The following is a 23,189-nucleotide window of genomic DNA, read 5'->3' on the forward strand; positions in this document are numbered from 1 at the left end:
GCAACTTTTGGAAATTCACATCACGTCTCTGTGCCTGAGTTTTCTTGTCTATACAATGGAGCTACTCGTAGTTCCTCCTTCCAGTGATGCCTGGAGAGCTCTTAGCTTAGTGCCTGGCTCGGCATGAATAATCAAGAAAGATTTGCTCTCTTCTCCCTGAGTCCGAAGTAGCTTCAAACTCAGACATGTTGAGCTTCACAGAATCTGCCAAGAGCTTGGGGCAGGGTGCAGAGCCTGAAGACTTCCCAGGATCCTGGGAGGCTCCCAAGCCTGTCATTGATGTGGACAGGGCAGCTCTTTGGTGCCACCAGGGTATGCTAGACAGGTTGCCACAAACCACACTGCAATTGTGTGAATTAATAAAAGACGTCTCAAGCATGGAGTTTGGAGATTACAGCACATACCGAGCTAGTTCCCTCTGCCTTCTCAGTCAGGCACCCTGTGTAGGGTGTAACTCCAGGGACTCCACAGCAAGACACCAGCTGCCATCTTTGCAGGAAGCCAGAGGGGACAAGACCACAGAAATAATTGCAGAGTATGAGCCTGGAGGCTGGAGTCCTAAGTTCCACACAGATAATTAAGCTGACTTGTGTTAGGTGAAGGGAGATTACAAGATACACGCTCATAGGGGTGTCAGATGCTGGGAAGAGTCAGTGCAGTGATGAGACGGAGTAATTAGCTCAAAAACCAAGAGCAAATCTATAGGCAGGAGAGTGTGGGACCTAAGGCAGCAAGAGGCATGCCAGGCAGTGAGGGGGGCCTACTGGGCACTGAGATGCCATCAGCCTTTTAGTGACATTCACCCAGGAAGCAGGAGGGCCTCATTCACAGACTCGGGAGAGCCTGGGAGGGCAGCATGCTGCTGTGTCATCTCATGCCCCCTAGAGCCGGGATGCTGCTCAACAGAAACAAACTATAACTGGGACTTTCACTCCTGTTTAATACCAGCAAGTCCCAGATGCAGGAACAAAACGAAGGGCAGAGAGCTGGACCGTTCAAGGTCAGGTTGCAGGGTAAGGGCATCTATCTTCACCTCCAGGCCAGAAATGACTGCTGCATTCCCAAGCTTTGGTTTCCCCTTCCAGGTCAAGGTTAATCACCCGTGCCCCTTGAAGGGGAGAGTCATCAGTCAGGAGGCAGCCTGACCTGAGGGTTAATGTGTTTGAATTCTGATCTGACTGTAAGTGGTTTGGGACGTCCTGGGATTCATTCCCTCATAAGGCTCCTGCTCTCAATATTCCAGCTGAGGGGGGTACTCCAACCACCCCACCCCGCCAAGCAGCAGCAACAGTAGCAGAGGAAGCAGATCCTATCTCAGTGCCTGGCACATAGTAGGCACTCAACATATGCTTGCTCGTTGCTTAATGCAATAGATCTGAAAATACAGGAAAGAAGGAAACAAAAATATCAGCTGGGGAGACTGGATGCCTAGACAATTCAGAGAAAGCACCACATGCTTATTAAAGAGAAAAAAATGAATTCATCTAATTTGTAGGATGCGAGATGAAGCCAAAAAAATCAATTGCATTCTTACATCCCAGAGACCCACAGAAAATCCAATGAAAAAGGTCCCCATTTATAATAATAAAAAATAAATACTTGAGAGTTATTTTAATTTGGTACACAAGCTATTTGTTTAAAGAAATTATAAAAACCCAATGGAGGCTCAATATTAGGACAAACATCAACATAATTCATTACATTAGTAAATTAAAGGAGAAAAACCATATGATTATTTCAATAGATTTTTAAGAAGCATTTAATTAATTTTTCTTTATAAAAATTCTAGGTGAAATTGGAATAGAAGTAACCTTTCTATTCATAACACAAAAGAATATTTATCAGAAACCAGCAGGAAGCATCATATGCAATGTTAAAATTATAAATGCATTCCTATGAAAGCTAGGAATAAGACAGGGAAACCTTTTTTTACAAGCATTCTGGAAATTTTAGACAATGGAATAAGGCAAGAAATTATAATAAGTTCAATAAGTATAACCCCACCAATATATATAAAGCAGCAGGCACTGTCCTAAGCTCATTACATGAGATGAGGAAACTGGAGCACAGAGAGGTTAAGTAACTTGATCAAAGTCACACAGCTTCTAAGTGGCAATGCTGGAATTTGAATCCAAGTGATCTGGTTCCAGGATATACATTTTTATACCTTAAAAATGCTGTCTCTCAGGCATTGAAAGAGAAGATAAATATTATTATTATTATTTGTGGATAATATTTTCACATAAAAAATGCAGAAGATCAAAATAAAAAAACCTATTAGCACTGATAAGTGTCATTAAGATGTCTGCATTGAAGATCAATGTATAATTACCAGTTTCCTTTATTCCACTAGGGCAGTGGCCTCTGTGGCAGCATCCAGCACCAGGCCTGAGACACGGTGGGCTCTCAATAACTGTTTGCTGAAAGATGAAGCAACAGGCTCTCCGTGCGGCACAGTTTGGAAAGGCCACATAGGTCGGCAATGCAGCTGGACTTCTTCAAGGGATCCATTGTTCCGGTATTGATTCCACTCCTGGGTGACTGGGTTGCCATTCCTTCACGTGCTTTCGGACACAGAGAAAGGACCGTCCAGCATCACCTGCAACAACTCCTTAAACCGTGATTCCTGTCCTGCCCATCTCAGCCTAACAGCTGGGTGGGATCCAGGCCCATGGTCCATGCTGGAAAGGGAGAAGGAGGTGAATTCCAAAGTCAGCTCTCTTTTCATCTGGCAGACTAGGGCTCCGTCCCTCTTTCCTACCACTGCCCAGAGTGGTAGCTTAAGAAACTTCCCGACTGGGGGCAATGCATGGAGCGCTGCCCTTGAATCTGTCCTGTAGTCTGTGTGCACAGAGAACTGGAGCACCATCCTGAGAACTGACGTTTGCAAAGCGCTTCCAGAATGCTGCTTTGGCAAAAGTGTCATTTATTGTCCAAATCAGACACTTTTGAAGCTGAACAAGGGTTGCTCTTAACAGTCACCCTCAGATAACAAGCGCCATCTGGACTGTTCCAGGCACACTTGGCCGCATGGTTGCTGTCACGGCCCTCCCACGAGGTCAGTGCTGTTATCGCCATCCCATTTTACAGACACAGATATGGAGAGTGGGAGAGGTGACAGAGGAAGAGGTGGAGGCAGGAGATGGTCTTGGATCTTTCTGTCTCTAGAGGCACCTTGGCAAAGCAGCGTCTTCACTGCTGGTCCATATGCTCACTCCTCAGGGTTCATGCTGCTCATCTTTGAAATCCCAGCAGCACCCAACACAGGGGCCTGCACATCGGGGATCTGGAGGCGTGGGCTGACTCCTGTTTACAGAACCCAAATGAGATGGTGTGGTGGGAGTAGTGAAGTGGGCAAGGCCAGAAAGGGGCAGCGCCAGACCGGGTGGTGCCTCCTGGGTTTCATTGTTGAGTATCAGGCAAAGCTGAGGAACCATAAGACTGTTCTGATTTCAAAAGTTTACTCTGGCTGCTTGGTGGACACTGGATTTGGCGGCTGAGGGGACAAGAGTGGAAGCAGGGAGTGTGATCAGGAGGGTGCTGACTTGGATAGAGGATTCAGCTGGTAGCTGGTGTGGAGGCCCAGGAATGGGGAAGAGGTAGTGGGTTCAGGGCTTGTCTTTTAGAATGGATCCGATGGAAGAGGTGCCGGGAGTGGGCAGGGGCAAGGGACGGGAGGTGAGAGGAGAGACTCCCTAGATTTTTCACGTCGGAAATTGGTGGATGGTGATGCCATTTGCTGAGGGGGAGAAGACTAAGGGAGGGGTAGGTTTAGGGGAGAAATGCAGAGCTTTGCTTTGGCCATGTTAACTCTGAGATGCTCATCAGACACCTCTAGGGAGGGGTCCAGAGCTTCCTAAAATCGTATGATGATGCTTTTGTGTTTAAAATTTCTTGACTGTTTCCCTTGGATATAGCTCAAGCTCCATTGCAGGGCACCCCAGACTTGGCATAGGTCCCTGATTGCTCTCAGCCTCCTCCTCCTGCCTCCCCTCTTCCTGACCGTTCACTGAGTGCCTGATGGGAGTCAGATGGGCATCCCCCAGGCCTTTGCACCTGCTCTCGCCTCTACTTGCCATGCCTGCTGTCTTCTCCTCACTCCTGAATAGCTCCAGACCAGGGTGCAGGTCACATGACACCTGTCCCCTCCAGCAGAGTGTGAGCCAGGGATGGCATGTCTATGCTGCAGCCAAGGCCCTGCCAAGGTTTTCTGAAAGGTGCTAGTTCTCCACCTGGAAGGATGAAGGGATGAATAAATAAACTGGAGACTTCCCTGAATTAGAGCCTGTGATTTCAGACAGGCTTCACTTCTCTGTCTCCAAAGAACGGGCCTTGCATGACTTGATATTGATAGAATAAACAAGGTTGAAGGTGAATGTTTAAAGCTTGTAAGGAAATAAACAGCCTTCTTACACCCTCAATTATTTTAGAAGCACCTGCTCCCATATAATTAATGTGCCAATTGAAATGACTATTATAGCCATTACAGCAGGTCCCCCAAGAACCACTACTTGACAATACTTGTTTAGACTCATTTGAGTTACTCCACCACTTTGCAAAAATAATAAAATAATAATAATACAACTTCGTTTCTTGAAGAATGGTATCCAATTCAGAAGCCATCCCTCTTATTAATGGGATTCCTGAGGTCTGTGTGCCATGCCTGGAAGCAGCCTTGGCCATGGACAGTTTTGCTGGACATTTTCCACCACTCACCAAAAGAGAGTCCAGCTTGGGAGGGGCACACAGGGAGGCAGCGTGGGGGAGAAGGGTCCCTTCCTTACACCTGCCTGCTCCGCTGTGCTGAGAATAGGTGAACCATGCTGCCTGTGTCATCTTGGAGTAGGTGAACCGTGCTGCCTGTGTCATCTCTGTGGGGTGGAAACTGTTTTCCCTCAAGGCCTCATTTGGTGTTGACAGCCTCTGTGTGGATCTGTGCTGCTGCACTTCTGCAGACAGGTGGCTCCGGCAGGGTGATGATGAGGACAGCCAGAAGCAACCAGGTCCAGAGGCTCCTCTGCCCCACAGGCCATCTCCATCTCTCCCCCATGGAGGAGGCCACAGAGCTTCCCAAAGGGGGGATCCAGGCCACCCCATCAGCTTGGAGTGAGAAGGTTGGGCTGCTCTAAGGGGAGTCAGACAAACCCCTTGCACCTTACCATCTGCAAGACTTGGGGCCAGTTAGTTAATTTCTCTGAGCCTCAACGTCCCCAACCCTAAGCTGGACAATTGTACCAGCATCTTGTGATTCCTGTGTGGATTCAGTGAGGTGATTTCTGTAACGTACCTAGCGCAGCACCTGACTTGTGCTACGATGGTGGCATTCATGATGATATGAGGGAGAGATGGGAAGAAGGCTTGTCTTACCTGCCGCAGGCTCCCCAAGCCACAGGGATACAGTGCATTCGAGGGTCCAGTCCTCATGCTGCCCATCATTCAGGGGGAAATCCCTCCCACCCCTAACAGGGTATTTATGGCCTTCAATGGGACCTAACAGGAAGAGCTGAGCTTTGGAGTCAGAGAGTTGGGGTTTGAAGTTTGACTCAACCACTGTCTAGCAGCATGACTTTGAGCAAGTTGCTTAACCTCACCTAACCTCAGTCTCCCTGACTCTAGTCCTTCCACTTCCTTCTCTCAAGGCTCTCTGAGGTCTCTGATATCCCCAGAATCTTCACTTACGGGTGCACACTGGTAGAGGAGCCTCCAGGGGCAGGCAGAGTCCAGACAATGCAGGGTCCTGTATGGCAACACTACGGATATTGGTCCGTATCCTAAGAACCATGGAGAGGCTTCACTGATGTGTTTAAAGCAGGGTGGCATGGACAGAGATGCTTTGTATAAGGCCATAAGTTGTGGAGTGGACTTCTGGACCTTACAAAATTCCTTTGCATCCTCCCTCTCCTCTCAGCTCCCAGGTATCCCCTGGCCTCACCTTTGAATGTTCACTCAAGGGTGGGGCGCTTTCTCTGGACATTTACAGCCACATGTGTCTACTTCTCAGAACATTCACATAACCCCACTCCTGGGGAATCTGGAACTTTCTGATGCCTGGTTTCCACAGAATTCCCAAACTCAATCCTAACTATGCAGGTTGGTTGGATGCTCTGCTCCTACGCCTTGTCATGATGTCATGGCTGTGCAGCTGAGCTTGAGGCAGAACAGAATTCAGAGCTGAACCAAATAGTGTCAATAGTTCTGGGTTCACTGGGCCCAGGATTACTTCCTATTGTAGTTTTGACAGGTGGCCATGCCATTTGCTTAGGCATCTCCAGGGTTAGGAAGTCCACCAGTCCTTAAGACAGCCCATCCATGGTTGAAAAGCTCCAGTTGTGGGAAAAGTATTTACCTCATTAACTACAAGTTTACCTCTGTGACCCTCAGGGCCACATAAGATATCCATCCACCCACCCATCCATCCACCCACCCCGTCCATCCATCCATCCATCCATCCATCCATCCATCCATCCATCCACCCACTCACCCATCAATTCATCCATCCATCCATCCATCCATCCATGCATCCATCCACCCATCCATCTATCCATCCATCCATCCATCCATCCATTCATTCACCCACTCACCCATCAATTCATCCACCCATCCATCCATCCATCCATCTATCCATCCATCCATCCATTCATTCACCCACTCACCCATCAATTCATCCACCCATCCATCCATCCATCCATCCATCCACCCATCCATCTATCCATCCATCCATCCATCCATCCTGTAAGCTATGTGCTCAGCATCATGCTAGATACTCAGGAGAGAAAGACAAACAGACGCCTAGTCCCTGCCAGCAAAGGGTTTGCATTCTGGAAGAGAGACATGCAACTATTACAGTTCATCTCCCATTATGAGCTCGCAGCTAGCAGACACCTGCCTTTCTCTGTCAGGGCAGTGACCACAATTTGAAAGAGGCATTCATTTGACTATCTTTCATGTAATACCTGTTTTCCTCCCACCTAACTACAAGCTCCATAAAAAACAGGGCTACATTGTTTTACTTATTTGTTTTGGGTTCCTTTGTTTTTGTTTTTGAGACAGAGACAGGATCTCATTCTGTCCTCCAGGCTGGAGTGCAGCGGTGCAATCACAGTTCACGGCAGCTTTGACCTCCTGAGCTCGATCTATCTCCCACCTCAGCCTCTTGAGTAGCTGGGACTACCGGTGTGAGCACCACCATACCTGGCTAATTTTTTTGTGTTTTTATAGAGATGGGGTTTTGTCATGTTGCCCAGGGCGTTCTTGAACTTCTGGGGTCAAGCGATCTATCCTTCTCAGCCTCCCAAAGTGCTGGGATTACAGGCATGAGCCACAGCCTGTGTGTGCCCAGCCCATTGTTCTTATTCTGTGCTCTATTCCCAAGGCTTGGCACTAGTTGGTACTCAAGAAATATCTGCTGCAAAAATGAACACGAGTCCAGTGTGTTGAGTCATATGGTCACGTGCTTAGTATTTTGAGAGTGTTATGAGAAGCTAACTCAGTCTGGGTCATGGCAGTTGAATGCGGAAGACTGAAAGGGGAAAAAAGGATGGGGAAAGGCCTCTGGTGGCAGGAAGCGGGGCGGGGGGGGAAACACTGAAGCTGGGTCTTGGAGGGCAAATGGGAGTTGACCAGATGGAGGGGAGAAGGGCATTGCAGGCAGAGGCAGCACATATGCACCAGCTCGGAGGTGGGAAAGAGCGTTGGCACATTCTGAGAACTGCAAATCAGCCATATGATTCGAGTGGTGGGCCCATTTGGGAACGTGGTAGGAAGCAAGGCTGAAGAAATCAGTCAACAGAGATTGAATCAAGAAGGACTTTGTTTCCTGGGCCAATGACCTTGAACTTGATCCTTCAGGTGATGAGAAGCTCTTGTGAAATGTGGGGCAGGGAGGGGCGGTCATGATAAGATCAGATATTTGTTTTAGAAAAGCACACGACCCTGCCTGTCTGCAACGGGAAGACTGCCTGCCCTGTGGGAGCTCACACCCAACAAGGAAAAGGTGGGGAGAGGAGGGAGAGAAAGGATTTAGGGGGGAGGGTGAGCCTGAGCTGGTTTTCTGGGAAACATCCCTCATTTCAGTCATGTTCTTTTTTTTCACTGGTGTGCTGGAGCGGAAGTTCACCTTTAATCCTTTTCTGACAAGTTAAGTCAGCCCCTTGTCATTTAAACCCAACAGGGCATAGGAAAGCCAAGAGAATCTGCTGGAAATTACACTTTGGGCTTAATATAGCTTCTGGATTCCATGTGCTCGGAGGCCCCGAAGTAGCTCAAGCCAGGACTCTCACCCCTTGAGAAAGCATTGTCCAAGCCTCACTGGGGGGTGCCCTGACCTGGGAGGCACCCACCTCTTCCATTAGCCCAGAGTCTTCTGGGGAAAGGATAGCGGAGTGAGGAGGTGACTGCAAGGTGGGAGAGAGGCTGCACATTCCTTAAAGACCATCTCACTGCACGCTTTTATTTTACCTGTGAAGATCCTGGAGCTCAGAGAGGGGTTGTGGTTTCTTCAAGGTCACACAGCAGGATGCTGTGCCCCAGGCCCTTGCTCTTTTCTCTTCTTGGCAAGTGAGGACACACTCTCCAGAGTAAGCTGAGCCACCAGTGTGTTATTCTTAGATATGACTATGTCTTTCTCAGCCATCCAATGTGGGAGCCCATCACTGGTGGACTCTGCATGTGGTCCGATAAAACATGTTATTTGGTTGTCCACTTCCACTGTTGGCACCTCCTCTCAACAGTTCAGAAACCAAGAGCTCTGATCAACCCCACGTGGAGCAGTGAAGTGGTCTCAGTGCCATTATCAGAAACCTGATCTTAATCCCCAAGAGAAGATGGATTTGTTTGGTCAAAAATCCCTCCCCCATCAAGCCAGGGAGAGCAGTGATGCGTGGCCAAAGCCAGCTTTCCCCCACCACCCTGCTTCTTATCTCCTCTTCCCATCCAAGGGCATCTGTGCACAAATCCAGGATGACTGAGCTGTGGTGTCTGGATAGATCTCAATCACCCAGCAGCTCTTCTTGCCTGAGGCTGACTGCAGCACCTCTCACCCCCCATCTCCCACTGTAGTCCTTGGAAGCTCATGGATCACTCATGGGCCATCTGACATAACCGCGTAGCTACAGGGTCTGGCAGAGCCATCCTAAATATGGACCTTGATGACCCAAGAGTGGAGATAATGAGATGCCCTACACATTTCACACTCAGCGAACACCTGCTGTTGCAGTGCCTGGGTTTTTCAGTTGAGGCATGGGGGTGTCACAGAGTCCTTTGAAAATATTCATCCCCTTTCTCCTACAAAAACACACACAACATATTAAGCATACTTTCTGGGGTTTTAAGCACCCCCAGAAGCCCATCCACATATTTCCTAGGGATCCTGAGGCCCCCACATTGAATCCCTGGCCCAGGGATCATTCATAAATGAATGGCTAGAACGGGGTTTTTCTTTCAAATACCAAATACATTGTTTAATTACACTGGAGTCCCCTAAACTCTCTGGGAAGCCACTTTCACATTTTTGAGGAGGAGTGCAAGGCTGCTACCAGTTCCAGATTGAAAGGCTAAAGACAAGGGATTTGTAATTTTATGAATGACACATCAGAGAAGCAGAAAAATGAAACTCTGCAAGAGATGCAAAGATGGATAACTAAGCTACCAGGTGCTGTCTCTCTAATCGAAATATGTACAAAATGCTGAGAGAACACAGCAGGTGATGTCTTAATTCTGCTTTGGTGAGAGGGGTCAGAAGGCTTCACAGAGGAGAGAATGAGTAAGATTTGTCCAGGCAGAAAAGACAGGATGAAGTAATATATGTGAAGCCTATTTCCCCTGCACCACAGGGGACAGAAGCAGCTCGTCTGTGGGGCTTTTCATCTGTTTTGCACAAATCTTTGTGAGATCCTTAGGGAAAGTGCCATCAAGCCCACTGGCCAGATGATGAAACAGAACTTAACAACTTAATGATGGGCAACTGGACGGGAAGCGCTCCCCTCGAGGGAAGTAGGGCCACCTGTCCTTTATACCTTCAGCCCTGTGTACCATGCCCAGGAAGTTGTGGGAATAGTTGTCGTCCAAGGCCACTGAGTTAATTAAATGGTAGAGCAGGATCTTTCTTTCAAATACCAAATGCATTGTTTAATTACACTAGAATCCCCTAAACTCTCTGGGCAGCCACTTTCCCATTCTCGAGGAGGAGAGCAAGGCTGCCACTAGTTCCAGGTTGAAAGGCTAAGGATGGTAGGAAAAGACAATGGGCTTGTAATTTTATGAATGACCTGCCAATAGGAGTGGATTCAATAGAAGGAACTGTGTCTTTATGTTACTTGCAAAGGTTTGTTCAGAAGTTCAAGGTCAAATCTCTTTACTAGACAAAATCTCAAGGCCATGTTACTGCTGATCTCAACGCACCCCTCAACCCACTCTAGCTAGGCTTTAGCTCCCAATACCTCCAAAGAACTGCCCTTGCCCAGGCCCCCATTGGGCTCCATATGCTACCAAGTTCATGGTCATTTCTCTGCTCTCAAGTCACTCATTGGAGTGTGAGACACAGCTAGCTGACAGCTGACTATTCTATTTCTTAAGCCACTTTCTTCTCTTGGAATCCAAGACACCCCACTCTCCTCACTGTCTTCACATCTTGCTGGCTATTCCTCCTCCTTCTCAGCCTCTCTGTTGGTATCCTTTTCTATCTCTAAATATTAGAGTGCCCAAGGATCTAGCACTGGGCACCATCTATTCTCTGACAATGCCAAGTATAAGTCTCCAGGCTTCATCTCTCCCCAAAATTCCAGGTTTGTGGCCTCAACAGCAGCTGCAGCAGCTCCATCTCGATGTCTTGGAGGCACTCCCAGCTTAACATGGCCAACAGAGAGTGCCTGACGCCTGTCCCTGTGTATTAGTCTGTTCTTACACTGCTAATAAAGACAAACCTGGGACTGAGTAATTTATAAAGGAGAGTTTAATGAACTCACAGTTCCACATGGCTGAGGAGGCCTCACAGTCATGGTGGAAGGCGAATGAGGATCAAAGTCACATCTTACATGGTGGCAGGCAAGAGGAGCTTGTGCAGGGGAACTCCTATTTATAAAACCATCAGATCTCATGAGGCTTATTCACTACCAGGAGAACAGTATGGGGGAAGCTGCCCCCATGATTCAATTATCTCCACCTGGCCACACCCTTGATGCATGGGAATTATTACAATTCAAGGTGAGATTTGGGTGGGGACATAGCCAAACCATATCACCCTGCAAACTGCTTCTCCTGTCCTGTCCTCCCTGTCCCATTAAATAGCACTGCTCCTGCAAACCCAGCTGAAACCCCAAAGCAGGGAGTCATCCTGAATCCCCCCTTCTCTCATCCCTTCCACATGTTAGCAAGCCCTTTAGCTTCTACCTGCAAATCATAAGCAGAACACTTTTCCCTCCCATCATCTCCACTACCACCATCCTGGTACTCAATCAAACCACTGTTGCCTCTTGCCTGAACTGTTCTAACCTCCAAGTGATCCCTCTGCTGCCAGTCTCTCACCTCCTCTGCAATCCATTCTCCACCCAGAAGTGACCTTTTTAATGAGGTAAACCAGATCCTGTAACTTCTTTGCTTAAAATCCTCAATGCTTCCTGCTGCCCTTAGAATAATTCCAGATTCAGCTCCTTAGAACCCAGGGCCCGGTATGAACGGTCCCTGGCCATTTTTCCAACATCACCCCCTATTCACTTTGTTCCAGTCACATGCACTTTCTGTTATTTGAACATACAAAGCTTTTTCCCACAGAACTGTCTTGCATTTGCTTCGCCCCTGCCTGGATTGTTCTGCCTTTTTCCCTTGGTATGGTAGGTTTCCTGTTGCCTTTGCGATCTCAGCTTAAATGTCTTTTCCTAACCACACAATCCCTTTCTATCCCACCACTCGATTTTAATTATATGCACTGCGCTTATCATTAGCTGGTATCTTTCTTATTTGTTTATCTTTTTAACTCCTCCCGCATGGTAAACTGTGTGAGCACAGGATCTTGTCTTCTTCCTTGGCGAAATCCCAGTGCCTAGAACCATCCTGGTTTCATAAATATGTGTTGAATTAATGTTGAATGAGTGCATGGAACAGCTCCCTCTATCAGAGTTTCACAAACACCATGACATGCTCCCTGGCTGGGTTGAGTGCATCACTGTCATCTGGGGAGCTCGTTAAAAGTACAAATGCCCTGAGGCTCCAGTCCTGGAAATTCGGATTCAATAACTGTAGAATGAGTCTCAGGCAACAGTATATTTTTAGTGGCCTCAGAAAAGTCTAATGAGCTGTCAGAGCGAGGGACCCCTGCCGGTTTCCAATAGAACTTCCAATAAAGACCAAGAATCAGGGCAGCAATGATTGTGATTCACATTCTGGCCTCTAGAGGGAGCTGAAGGTTTCTCCCATCACCCCATCCCCAGGAGGAAGAGCGCAATGTGATGAGTCTGGATGGTTACAACTTAACAGCTGTGGTTAGGGGTGGAGTTTTCCTTGGGGTTGAATTAAAGGATTGTGATATAGTTTGGCTGTGCCCCCACCCAAATCTCATCTTGAATTGTGGTTCCCATAATCCCCATGTATCGAGAAAGGGACTCGGTGGGAGGTGACTGGATCATGGGAATGGTTTTCCCCATGCTGTTCTCATGATAGTGAGTTCTCACGAGATATGATGGTTTTATAAACACCTGGCATTTCCCCTGCTGGCACTTCTCCTCCCTGCCACCATGTGAAGAAGGACGTCTTTGCTTCCCCTTCCACCATGATTGTAGTTTCCTGAGGCCTCCCCAGCCCTGCAGAATTGTGAGTTAATTAAACCTCTTTCCTTTGTAAATTACCCAGTATTAGGCAGTTCTTTATAGCAGCATGAGAATGGATGAATACAGATTACAATGGAATTAGATCTCGGAACTTTTTCTTATTTCCTCTTTATGTGTATTGCATTTGTTCTAAAATCAGCTGTCCTTTGGTGGGCCCTCTCTGGCTGACTTATCTTCCTTCCTATGTGACTGGTATAAGATTGAGCACTGGATACACCTCATCAGGGAGAACCTGGCTCTTTGGAAGTCTGGGGGTTGGGGAAGGAGGGCCTAGACAAGACAGATTGGGTTGGTTCAACCCTGGCTTTTGTCTTCCTCACTCACATCCTCTTCCAGATCTTATATCTGTAAGATGTGAATTCAAGATCAGAATGTGGGGTCAGAGAAGTAACAAGGAGCAGCCAGGTTGAGTGGCTGCCAAGCAAGAAGGTCCAAAGGGGTTGTCTAGTCCCATCCTCTGGGACCTTGGTGCTGGTCTCTCTTGGTCACCCGAGAGTGTACCTACCTTCTTGTCCTTATGATACGGTTGGACTGTATTGTCTCCTTAGGATCATCATTTTTAGTTTTGCTTCAAATAATGAAACATTGTCAAGGGTTGGGACTGAGAGAGAGCCAATGATAGTAAAGCCATTCTGAAATAACTCCCTGCTTCAGGGAGAGCTAAAATCCATTGAAATGGCTGAACTGTGTTAAGCCACTGGGTTTCCAAGAATTGAAACCCAGTGAGTTCAATAGCATAACCATTTAAAATGTTGCCTCTGCCCATATCCCTTGGGAATGCAGGTGGTAGGATGGAATTCAAGGAATCTAACCCTGGTGATCCTCCCCAAAAATACCTTCCCCTCTTATTCTATAATTTCCCTCTCTAGATCCTGTAAGCTATCAAGAGACATGAAATGACAATAGCTATCATTGAATAGGTGCCACAGTGAGCTAAACACCAGGCTCTTTTGGTTGCAGACATTATCTCATTTAAGCTTACAAAATACATGTTTTCATGCCCAATTTCAGGTGAAGTTTCTAAAAGGCTGAAAGGTTAGGTCACCACCCAAGGTCAAACACTAGAACTGTGTAGACCCAGGGGCTACACAGGTATTCTGATGCCCAAGTCCTCTCTTCCTATCTCAGCCTTCCCAGCCTCTAGTCTCAATTCTTTTTCAAATGGTCCCAAGCGACCACAAGTCCTCATTGTAGAGGCATCCAGCAGAACCCAGAGGCGACGACCACCCTGGCCAGGTTGCATCATCTGCCCCACAAAACACACACCCAGGTACACATCTTCCCACATGGTGAAAATGGTGAGATAAGGGGGTACTGAAAGCAGGGATGTTATCATTGTTTGTAAATCTCCTTCTCTCTCTATCTGGCTCTCTTTTCTGTGGCCTTGTAACCTGGGCCCAGAGCAACTTCCAGGAACAAATTGTAAAAGAAGGAGAGAAAACAAAGGAGGGATGATAAAAACTGCTGTAAAAGGTTAAATTCCCATGGCTCTCTGTGGCTGTTTAATGGAGTTCCATGATATAAACAGACCTTCGGCTTTGCCTGCAGGGCAGGTGGCCTCCCACTAAATGAGTTTAGACAGTGTTTCTTAATAAGAAATGTTCCTTTTTCCTTCATACTTAACAAAGCCCCCTGAGTATCCAAAGAACCACATTCCTCACCCCCTGACCAACAGATACTATCAACATTACACAAATGCCCACATGAGACAGAAGTGGGCTACATAGCATGGTCTGTCAACAGGTGCACATTATAGCTCTATGATTTGTTAATTTAGCAAATGTTCACTGAGGTGACTCTGCTCTAGGTGCCAAGAATACAGCAGGAAAAAAGACATAGTCTTCGCTCTTCAGATGATCATGGTCCAGGGGCAGGTATTTTGACATGATGAGGTAAGCACTAAAGATCCACAAAGAGGATTCATGGAGGAGGGTGTGCCTACAGCTTTCTGGAGAGGTCAGGGAAGGCAACATGACCTGAGACACAGTCTCTTCAAATGGCCTCAGTTTCTTCATCTGGAAAATAGAATTAATCATAGTACCTACCTTGCAGTGAAAACATGAAAATGAAATGTCATCATGTATGTAAAGCACTTGATCTAGTGCTCACACATTGTAAAGGCTCAATGTCCGCCACTCAAATTAGCATAAGCAGCATTAATAAATGAGTCCCCAGTTAGAGATGTAAATAGGAATTATGAGGTAAAGAACATTATTTGTCATTCATTTTCTCGAACCAAGAGCTGACTTAAGTGCTAGGGTAGATTAGTTATTAGGTGACAGCCTCCTACTGGTGAACTATGGAATTGCACCCCTACTCTATTAACAAAAAAAGAAAAAAAAAAGTTCTCTGGAGCTTATCTACACGAGCTGTGAAGATGAAGCCTGGACACTCAAATCTGGGAGATGAACCCATGTAACAGTGGAGAAAGCAGAGGGAGATGGAGAAAAGCATCCTCAAGTTGAACAGGGCTTTAATAGACAACTACGATACCCAGCACCTCAGAGGACTGATGACTCTCTTGACATCTGTATGTTTTCAAAGAAGTGATTTGAGCATGATGACCATCTCCCTCTTTTCACCCTCCCTCACACCCCCACCCCTCCCCCCCCCACACACACACAATCTAATGATGTCAGATTACCAAATGAGATTCATCTTACTAAAATTCATTTCAGGGCAAGTTTGCCTGGAAAACTGATTCAATGAGCATTCACTGCTATTCTCTTGTCAGGTGAGCACAGTGTATTCCAGAAGCTGCAGAAGAAAATCTCAGAGCTCTAGAGTAGTCTGTCCAGTGGAACTTCTTGCAGTGATGGAAATGTGCTATACTTCATTTGTCCAATATGGAGACCACCAGTTATAGGTGGCTAGTGAGCACTTGAAATGTGGCTAGTCTAACTGAGGAAATGAATTTTAAAATTAATTTGATTTAATTTAAATGTTAACATCCACGTGTGACTGGTGGCTACCATACTGGACAGGCCAGACCCAGGGGCTACGATTACACATACTTTCTTGAGTTTATTCTCATAGTTTTGGCATCTTGTTCTACAAATGGGCTGAGCTCCTCCCCACTTGGCCAGACCATGGGGGTAAAGTGCCCAAGGGTCAGGCTTTTGCCACTTCCTCCCAATTTCCTTCCCCTCCCTTGAGGGGTCCACAATCAAGACCATCCCAAATACCCAGCCAGAGGTCTTGTTAGCTCCAAGGTTAGGTGATCCCTATGGCTTCAGACAATTTCATCAGCTGCCCTGATTTACCCAAAGAATCCAATGCATTCATGATGTTTTCTAACAGCTCAGGATAATCCCTTTGCTAGGACCAGAGGGGAGGCTGCTGGGCTTGACACTTGTTTTGGGCCATTTTGTGCCTACTGTGCTGAGCAGGCAGTGGCGGCCTCATCACAATGCCCTGCTTCTTCCTTCTAACGGGGTAGGAGACACAGTCCTGACTGGGCCTGTGTAATCTATTCATTTCCTTCCAAGCCGGGCTCTGTAAGCTCATTCACGGAGGATGGAGAAAGGAAGCTGGGACGGGAAGCAAACACACGTACAGAAAACAAACAGCACTGGGCAGCTCCCTGCTTGGAGGAGGGGAGCAGACTGTGGGGAGAGGGAGAAGGGGAAGGAAGCCGCAGTGGGGAGTTCATCTGGCAGGCGAGGAAGGGGTCAGAGGAGGGTCTGGCTGGAGAAGGAGACTGAAGCTCCTGTTGCTCCTCCTCCCATTCCCTCTGGAAGCCCTGCCCTGACCTTGACTCCTGGAGCCCCCATTTGGTAGGCTCTTATGTCTCTCCCTTCAGCTGCCTCTTTGGGAAGAGAGACAATCACTAGGGAAAGCTAGAGTAGCAGTAGGCAAAAACTGGCCACACAGAGTCCTTCCCTGGAATTTCCTTCCGTCCTCTGCCCCCATCCTTCCCATCATAGGCAGGGCACGTGGGCTCCCCGGCACCTGAGGACAGTAACCAGTCAGCTGAGCCACCACCTCCGTCCAGCTACAGAATTACAAGGGCCCAGGCATTTGGCTCTAGTGGGTGATTTGCATGTGATTTGCATACATCTGCATACCCATGCTCCAGAGGCCCTCAGTCAAAGGATGTGAAATGAAATAAAATAAATTAATTAGTGCAGCCTACCATGGCCCGATATGCAGGTCCTGACACTGGTAAGAGATGCCACTGATTCTTAAAACAATCAGTGGCATCAAGGTTAGGCAGTAAGAGTTGGGGAGAGAGGAGAGTCTCCCTACTGGGGGATGGAGAAGAAAATGGAGAGTCTGTCCAGCCCAGGACATGGATCCTCCTGCCCCAGTCCTGCTCACCATCTTCAAGAGCATCAAGTCAAGCCATGGGGAAACCTGCTCCTGGCTTCTACACCTGGGCCCAGCCTGGCACTAGCATTGCCCATAACTCCAGCAGGAGTCTCTTCAGGGAGATTTTCACCACTGTGACTATGGTAACATTCGATTTCAAACCGGAGGGAGGGCAGTTGCTTCAAGAACTTGGAAGGCAATGAGGTGCCCACTGCTATTTTCCCATCTCCAAGCTTCCTTCCATTTCGCTCCATTAACTGTTCCCACTGGGTCTCCATATTTCTATCTGTCTTTCACCACCCCTCCCTCTGATCCCATCTATTGGATGGCTGAGGGAGAGATGTGGTCCCATCGTCAGCAGTGAGCTGGAGTTAATTTATCCCTGTCCTTCTGCCAGGTGCTAATGAGATGCTCGCAGCCTGTGTCAGCCAAGCAGTTCCCATATCCTGTAAATACGCCTGTTAGTGATTCAGTTCATGGCACTATTTAACATATGCCTTGACTTTCTCTAGGCCCACTGATCTATCTAGGATGGCGCCCTTCCTTAAGGCTGGGACCTTTTAGGATGCTCGATGTCCGGTTCACACCTGTGAGGCCCAGGCTACCTGGAGAGCTTGGGTGGAGGGCACTAGAATTAACTCTAAGCAGGAGAGACTGCAATGCTGAAATAGAGAACCATGATTTTTGATTAGAAGGAGTGCAGATCACAGCCAACAAAATAGCAACAACAAGCAAACCATGAATCAGAGACCAAAAATGCAAAGCAGAGCAGCCAAGACAGGCTGGTTCAAAGCTCACGTGGACCAAGAGCAAGAAGGAGACTGAAGAGAGCTGTTCTGAGTCAAGACCATGAACAGCACGCATGCCCCAGGGATTCCTCTAACACTGTTTCCATGCTCTGTGTATAGATATGGTGACAGCTCCAAGGAGCAGAGGAGCCAGCTCTAGATCTTGAATCACAGTTTGGTGCCCACCCCCTACCTTCCTTGCCCTCTCTTCCACGCTTCATCACTCCCTCTAGAACAACTCCACCTGACTGTGCTACCCATCAGTTTCATTTGAAGAAAGGACAACAAAGATTAGGAAAGCATGGCTTCTGATCAGGAGTTTGCAAACTGTAGCCCATGAACCAAGTCACCCTATATTTAGCCTGTTTTGTACAGCCAGCAAGCTGAGAACCATTTTTACCTTTTTTTTAAATCATTGAAAAAAAATAAAAAGAAGAAGAAATTATGACACATGAACCTTATACAAAATTCAGACTTTGGTGCCCATGAGTAAAGTTTCATTGACACACAGCCGTGCCCTTTCATTTACACACTGTCTGTGGCTGTTTGGTTCCAAACCAACAGAGTTGAGTAACTGTGACCAAGACTGAACGTCTGGCAGACAGGAGAATATTTACAATCTCAGTCTTCACCAAAATATGTTGCCAACCCTGTTTAGATGATGGAAGAGGAGTTCTTCCCCGGGATGGTGGTGCTTCTATCTGTGCACACTCGAGCATGGCATTGCAAGAAAAGCATCAGTGCCCACTGGATCTTCTCAGCCCAGCCCCAATTCCTTTGAGGCAAAGGGATAGAAGACTGGGATGCCCCATCCAGACACAAGAAGAGTTCACTCAGTGGTTGAAAAGGTCACCTGTGCTCAAGACTCCAAGCTATTCTTCCTGGTGCCAACATCTGGACCCTGGGCAGGTGGGTACCTGCTCATCTGTAATCAATTCCCTCCTCAGATGGTGCCAGACACCAGGATTAGTCCTATATGTAGTCAGATTAGGTGGCAGACTATCTCTGTGATTTGATTTTGCGAAAGTCAGGAAGCCTCCCTGTTTTTCTCTCGCCCTTGCCAAAAACGTTATCCAAAGCCTCATGCTCAAAATCCCACCATCAGACATCACTTCGTGATTACACTGCACCCAGGGCCCAGGGTGTTCTCAGTAACTTCTACTTTGCCTAATGGAGTTTCCCAAGAGTAGGGGCATAATAGGAGCACAAAGGAGGTGGAAATCAGATCAATCCTGAGGGTAGAAGGGAGGGCTAGTCCCATGGAGGGTGTCAGCAGAGGACAGGGACCCAGCAGAGGCCCAGGACAGCTCAGGACTGGGTCAGGGCTGAGGACATAGCCACGCCAATGAGGGTGTCCAGAGGGCTCTGAGGACCCTCCCATCAGTCCTGGCTATGGGCATGGAGGGGACAGTGGTGGTGACTTACCCGGTACCACACGATCTCCCGCATGCGCCCATCTGTCTTGAAGTTACACTTCAAGGTCACGGCATCTCCAGCCACCACAGGCGGCAGAGGCTCAATGTTGACTGTCAGGTAGCCTACAGAAGAGAGGAGAAAGGAATGGTAAGGGCACGAGCTGATCAGGGGGGCTGGGCTGATGAGGGCAGGGCCAGGGAGAGAGCAGACAGAAGAGGAAAGCTTGGGGTCTGTAGTTGCACAACTTTGAGGGATGCTGTTCACACTGTGGTCTCTGTGAATGGTGACTGCAGGCCTGAATGGAGCCGATCACCCTCTTCTTCCCTCTCTTTAACATCTCCCGTTAGGCTGCCTCCCTGGCTCCAATGGATCCCTCCAAACCAAAAACACTTCTGCTTGGGACACATTTTCCCCTGAAGGTAGGACCTGCTGGTACCTCCAAGAAAAGCCTCAATGTATTTCTATGAGACACCCCAGAGAAGGCTTCTGTGCTCCAACATCACCCCTCCGCCCCTTTTTAGAGTCGCGGCATTCATGATTCATCTCTTCGGTCCTCCAGGAAATGAATGCTGGAATGTATTTACTTGGCATTTCCAAACCTATTTGAATATGGTTTGCTCAGCCACCCTTTAAGCCCCATCACCATCCTACGCAGCCAGGATCTGGGAAATACACACTGGGACATGGTGTTCTAAGTGCCCATACTCCTCCATTTCCAACCTCATAAGCAAATGACTCCTGGTAAAAAGAGAGCCCTGGGAAACAACCATTGGCTTCCTTAACACCCACCATTGGCTTTCCCATCACACATCCTTTGCCACCCAAAGGGAGGGGAGGGTCTAAGCGTTGGCCATGGCAGTGGTGATATGTTGGAGAAGTCCATTATAGGCCCACCATCTGGGGAAGAGTCTCAACTCACTGCAGACACCAAGTGATGTTTCCCCGACTATCACCAGGGAATGCCTGGAGCAGACGCTGGGACACTTGCCTTGGTAGCCACACCTTGGGGACACCGCTCTCTCCACACCAAAGTCCAGTCTGGTGAGGCTTCTAACCCACTCCTCTGCCTCCACCAGCCCCATCCCAGAGGCCTGGACCCTCACTGCTGCTCCAAGGGGAACCTCATTCCTGGGCTGATCATCCAGGCTCATTTGATCAGCTTCCTGCCGGCTGATGTCCAGTCATCGATCTAATGGATCAATCCAGTCCAATAGTCTTAATGAGAAAACTAGCCAGGATGGGTTTGAAGATTTCAATTGTGCAGGCAAGCTGAGCAGATGGAGCCCACGGGCCTGACCCCTGCTTAGAACTCAATGGTTACAACACTCCAGGAAAAGACAAAACAAGACAAAACAAGAATCGACCTGGAGAGGATCAATTTGGAAGTTGGAGTCAGAGCGGATCTGCATGGTCCGAGGCTTCAGGACCCAGCCTCCAGGGTGAGGGGCAAGGCACAGGGCTCACTCCAGGGTGGCCTCTAACTTAGGCCAGAGGTCAAGCTCCTGGATAGCCCTGGAGCCCACTTGGTCCGAGAAAGTCACGACCAGAGTCAACCGGTCCAACTTCCAAGACCAGAAGGACCAACTGGGATCTTTCTTTCCTCTTTTATTCAACCCCAGTTCACTCCCACCTACCCTGTGCAGGCCCGGGGCCAGGATCCAGGAAGTAGAGACCCAGCCATTGCTCAGCCCTCCAGGAACAAGCAGTAAGGGTGAGACAGAGATGCCCAACACAGTCACCACTCAGGTGACCAGTCAGCCTCTAGGTAGGCAGACGGAGGGCTGTGGGTGGGCACAGAGGGAACCTGATCCAGCCCGGATGATCCCAGCCATGGGGCATGACAAACAAGGAGGCCACCTTCAGGAGGACAACTTTCCCTACGGAAAGGGAGACTTCAGGGCAAGCCAAGCCCACGTGTAGCATTGTGACAATGGCTCAGATGTCCACACCTGCTTCATTCCAGGCACTGGGCTAAGCACTTGATATGATATACATCTACTCTCTTAATCACCACGACACTCCTAGGAGAGAGGAACTATTATGATTCCCACTTTCTGCGAGCAAACCAAGAGGTGAAGTCCCCTGCCAGATCACACAGCTGCAAGTTACAGAGCTGGAATTCAAGCCCAAACCTTCAGGCTCCATGACAACCACCACGCTATTACAGCCTCTCAGAAGAGGTGAGAGAAAGTGGCAAACACTGTACATCTGCAGCCTGCATACTTTTTTCTTCCAGCCCTAAAGATGGAGGATGGGCATTGTGGCAGGAACCGTGATAGGAGTTGAGGACCTCACTCCATGGCCACAATTCTGAGCCACGTGGCTCAATCTTCCTGTGAGACCTCCCTGCCCTGGGCTCTCTCTCACCTTTGCTGATATAGTTATGAGTTGAGCATCATCAGTCCAGATGGCTGATGAGATCAAGGCTCAAGAAGGTCCTCCTCCCACTGGAAAGAGGAGGGAAGGACATATTCTCAGATGTATAAATCTTTGAGCAGCCTGAGGTCGGTGCAGATGGTGTGTGCCTGTGAGGTAGGCAGGGTGAGATGGAGGGTCACCCTTTGTTGGCAAGCCATGAGGGAATTACAAGTGTAAGTATGGCAGTGGTGGGGAGGGCAAGTAGGGGAGCGGTTGCAGCTCTGGTGATTGTGTGGTAGTGTTAGGAGCACTGGCAGGTGCAGCAGATGTCTGGGGCAGTAGGATTCACAGGGGCATGCCAGGGTGAGATCAGAGGCACAGGCACTCAGTCTTAGAGGTGAATCAGGTGTGTGCAGGAGTTGGGTGGCTCTGACAGGTTAAGACAAGACAGCTTTTCCCAGAATGTGCAGAGAATAGGGAGTTTCTCACCAATGTTTCAAGAAACATGATTTTTTTCTCTCTCTCTCTTTCTCTCTCTCTCTCTCTGTATGTGTGTGTGTGTGTGTGTGTGTGTGTTTTACAGAGTCTCACTCTGTCATGCAGACTGGAGTTCAGTGGTGTGATCTCGGCTCACTGCAGCCTCCACCTACTGGGTTTAGGCAATTCTCCTGCCTCAGCCTCCTGAGTAGCTGGGATTACAGGTGCTTGCCACCATACCCAGCTAATTTTTGTATTTTTAGTAGAGATGGGGTTTCACCATGTTGGCCAGGGTGATCTCAAACTCCTGACATCAAGTGATCCACCCGTCTCGGCCTCCCAAAGTGTTAGAATTACAGGCATGAGCCACCATGTCTGGCAGGAAAACATGATTTCCATCCATGAATTTTGAAAGGTATTGGGTTAACTATAATTAAACCCCTTCTTCCCTTCAGGACTTCTCTGAACTTTCTCTCCTTCCTTCTTCCTGTCTTTCCTTTATGCATGAAAAATATATTAATTGAGAATCTGTTCCATACCAGGCACTGTTGTAGGCAGGGGACATATCAGTAACAATAGACACGTCCCTTCCCTCATGGAGCTGCCAGTTTAGCAGAAGAGCCCATAATCAAATAAATGATGGAAAATATGTCCAGTGGTGATAAACATAATGAGGAAAAACAAAGCAGAGTGAAGTGATGGAGGGTAATGGGGGAGGGGCTTCTTTAGCCAGAGGGGCCCTGGGAGGCCCTTCTGAGGAGGCTGGAATAAAGGAAGGTGTGAGCCATGGGGGTATTGAGGAGAGAGCATTCCAGACAGAAGATATGTCAAGCACAAAGGCCCTGAAGCTGGATTGTGTGCTCACAGTGCCTTGTAACCCTCCAAGTTTGGGCCAGAGTGGGAAATTTTTCTTAATATTTTACACCCTAGAGCCCATCTTTTTCAGAGCATCTTGTGGAACCTGAGCCAGGAATGGGAGGGAAGAGAGTGAGGCAAGCAAGGGGCCTGCAGTGCAAAATTA

General features: G+C 48.2%; 1 protein-coding gene across 2 annotated transcripts in view; it reads right to left on the reverse strand.

The window, feature by feature from the left end:
• Positions 1–23,189, reverse strand: part of IGSF21 (immunoglobin superfamily member 21) — a 272,410-nt gene that overhangs the window by 136,097 nt on the left and 113,124 nt on the right. For both annotated transcript variants that reach the window (XM_007980295.3, XM_073007775.1), the window contains exon 2: positions 19,343–19,455. In XM_007980295.3, the coding sequence (XP_007978486.2) occupies positions 19,343–19,455 (113 nt within the window). The remainder of the gene's footprint in view (positions 1–19,342; positions 19,456–23,189) is intronic.

Source organism: Chlorocebus sabaeus, chromosome 20 (genome assembly GCF_047675955.1).
Source record: "Chlorocebus sabaeus isolate Y175 chromosome 20, mChlSab1.0.hap1, whole genome shotgun sequence".
NCBI classification, from domain to species: domain Eukaryota; kingdom Metazoa; phylum Chordata; class Mammalia; order Primates; family Cercopithecidae; genus Chlorocebus; species Chlorocebus sabaeus.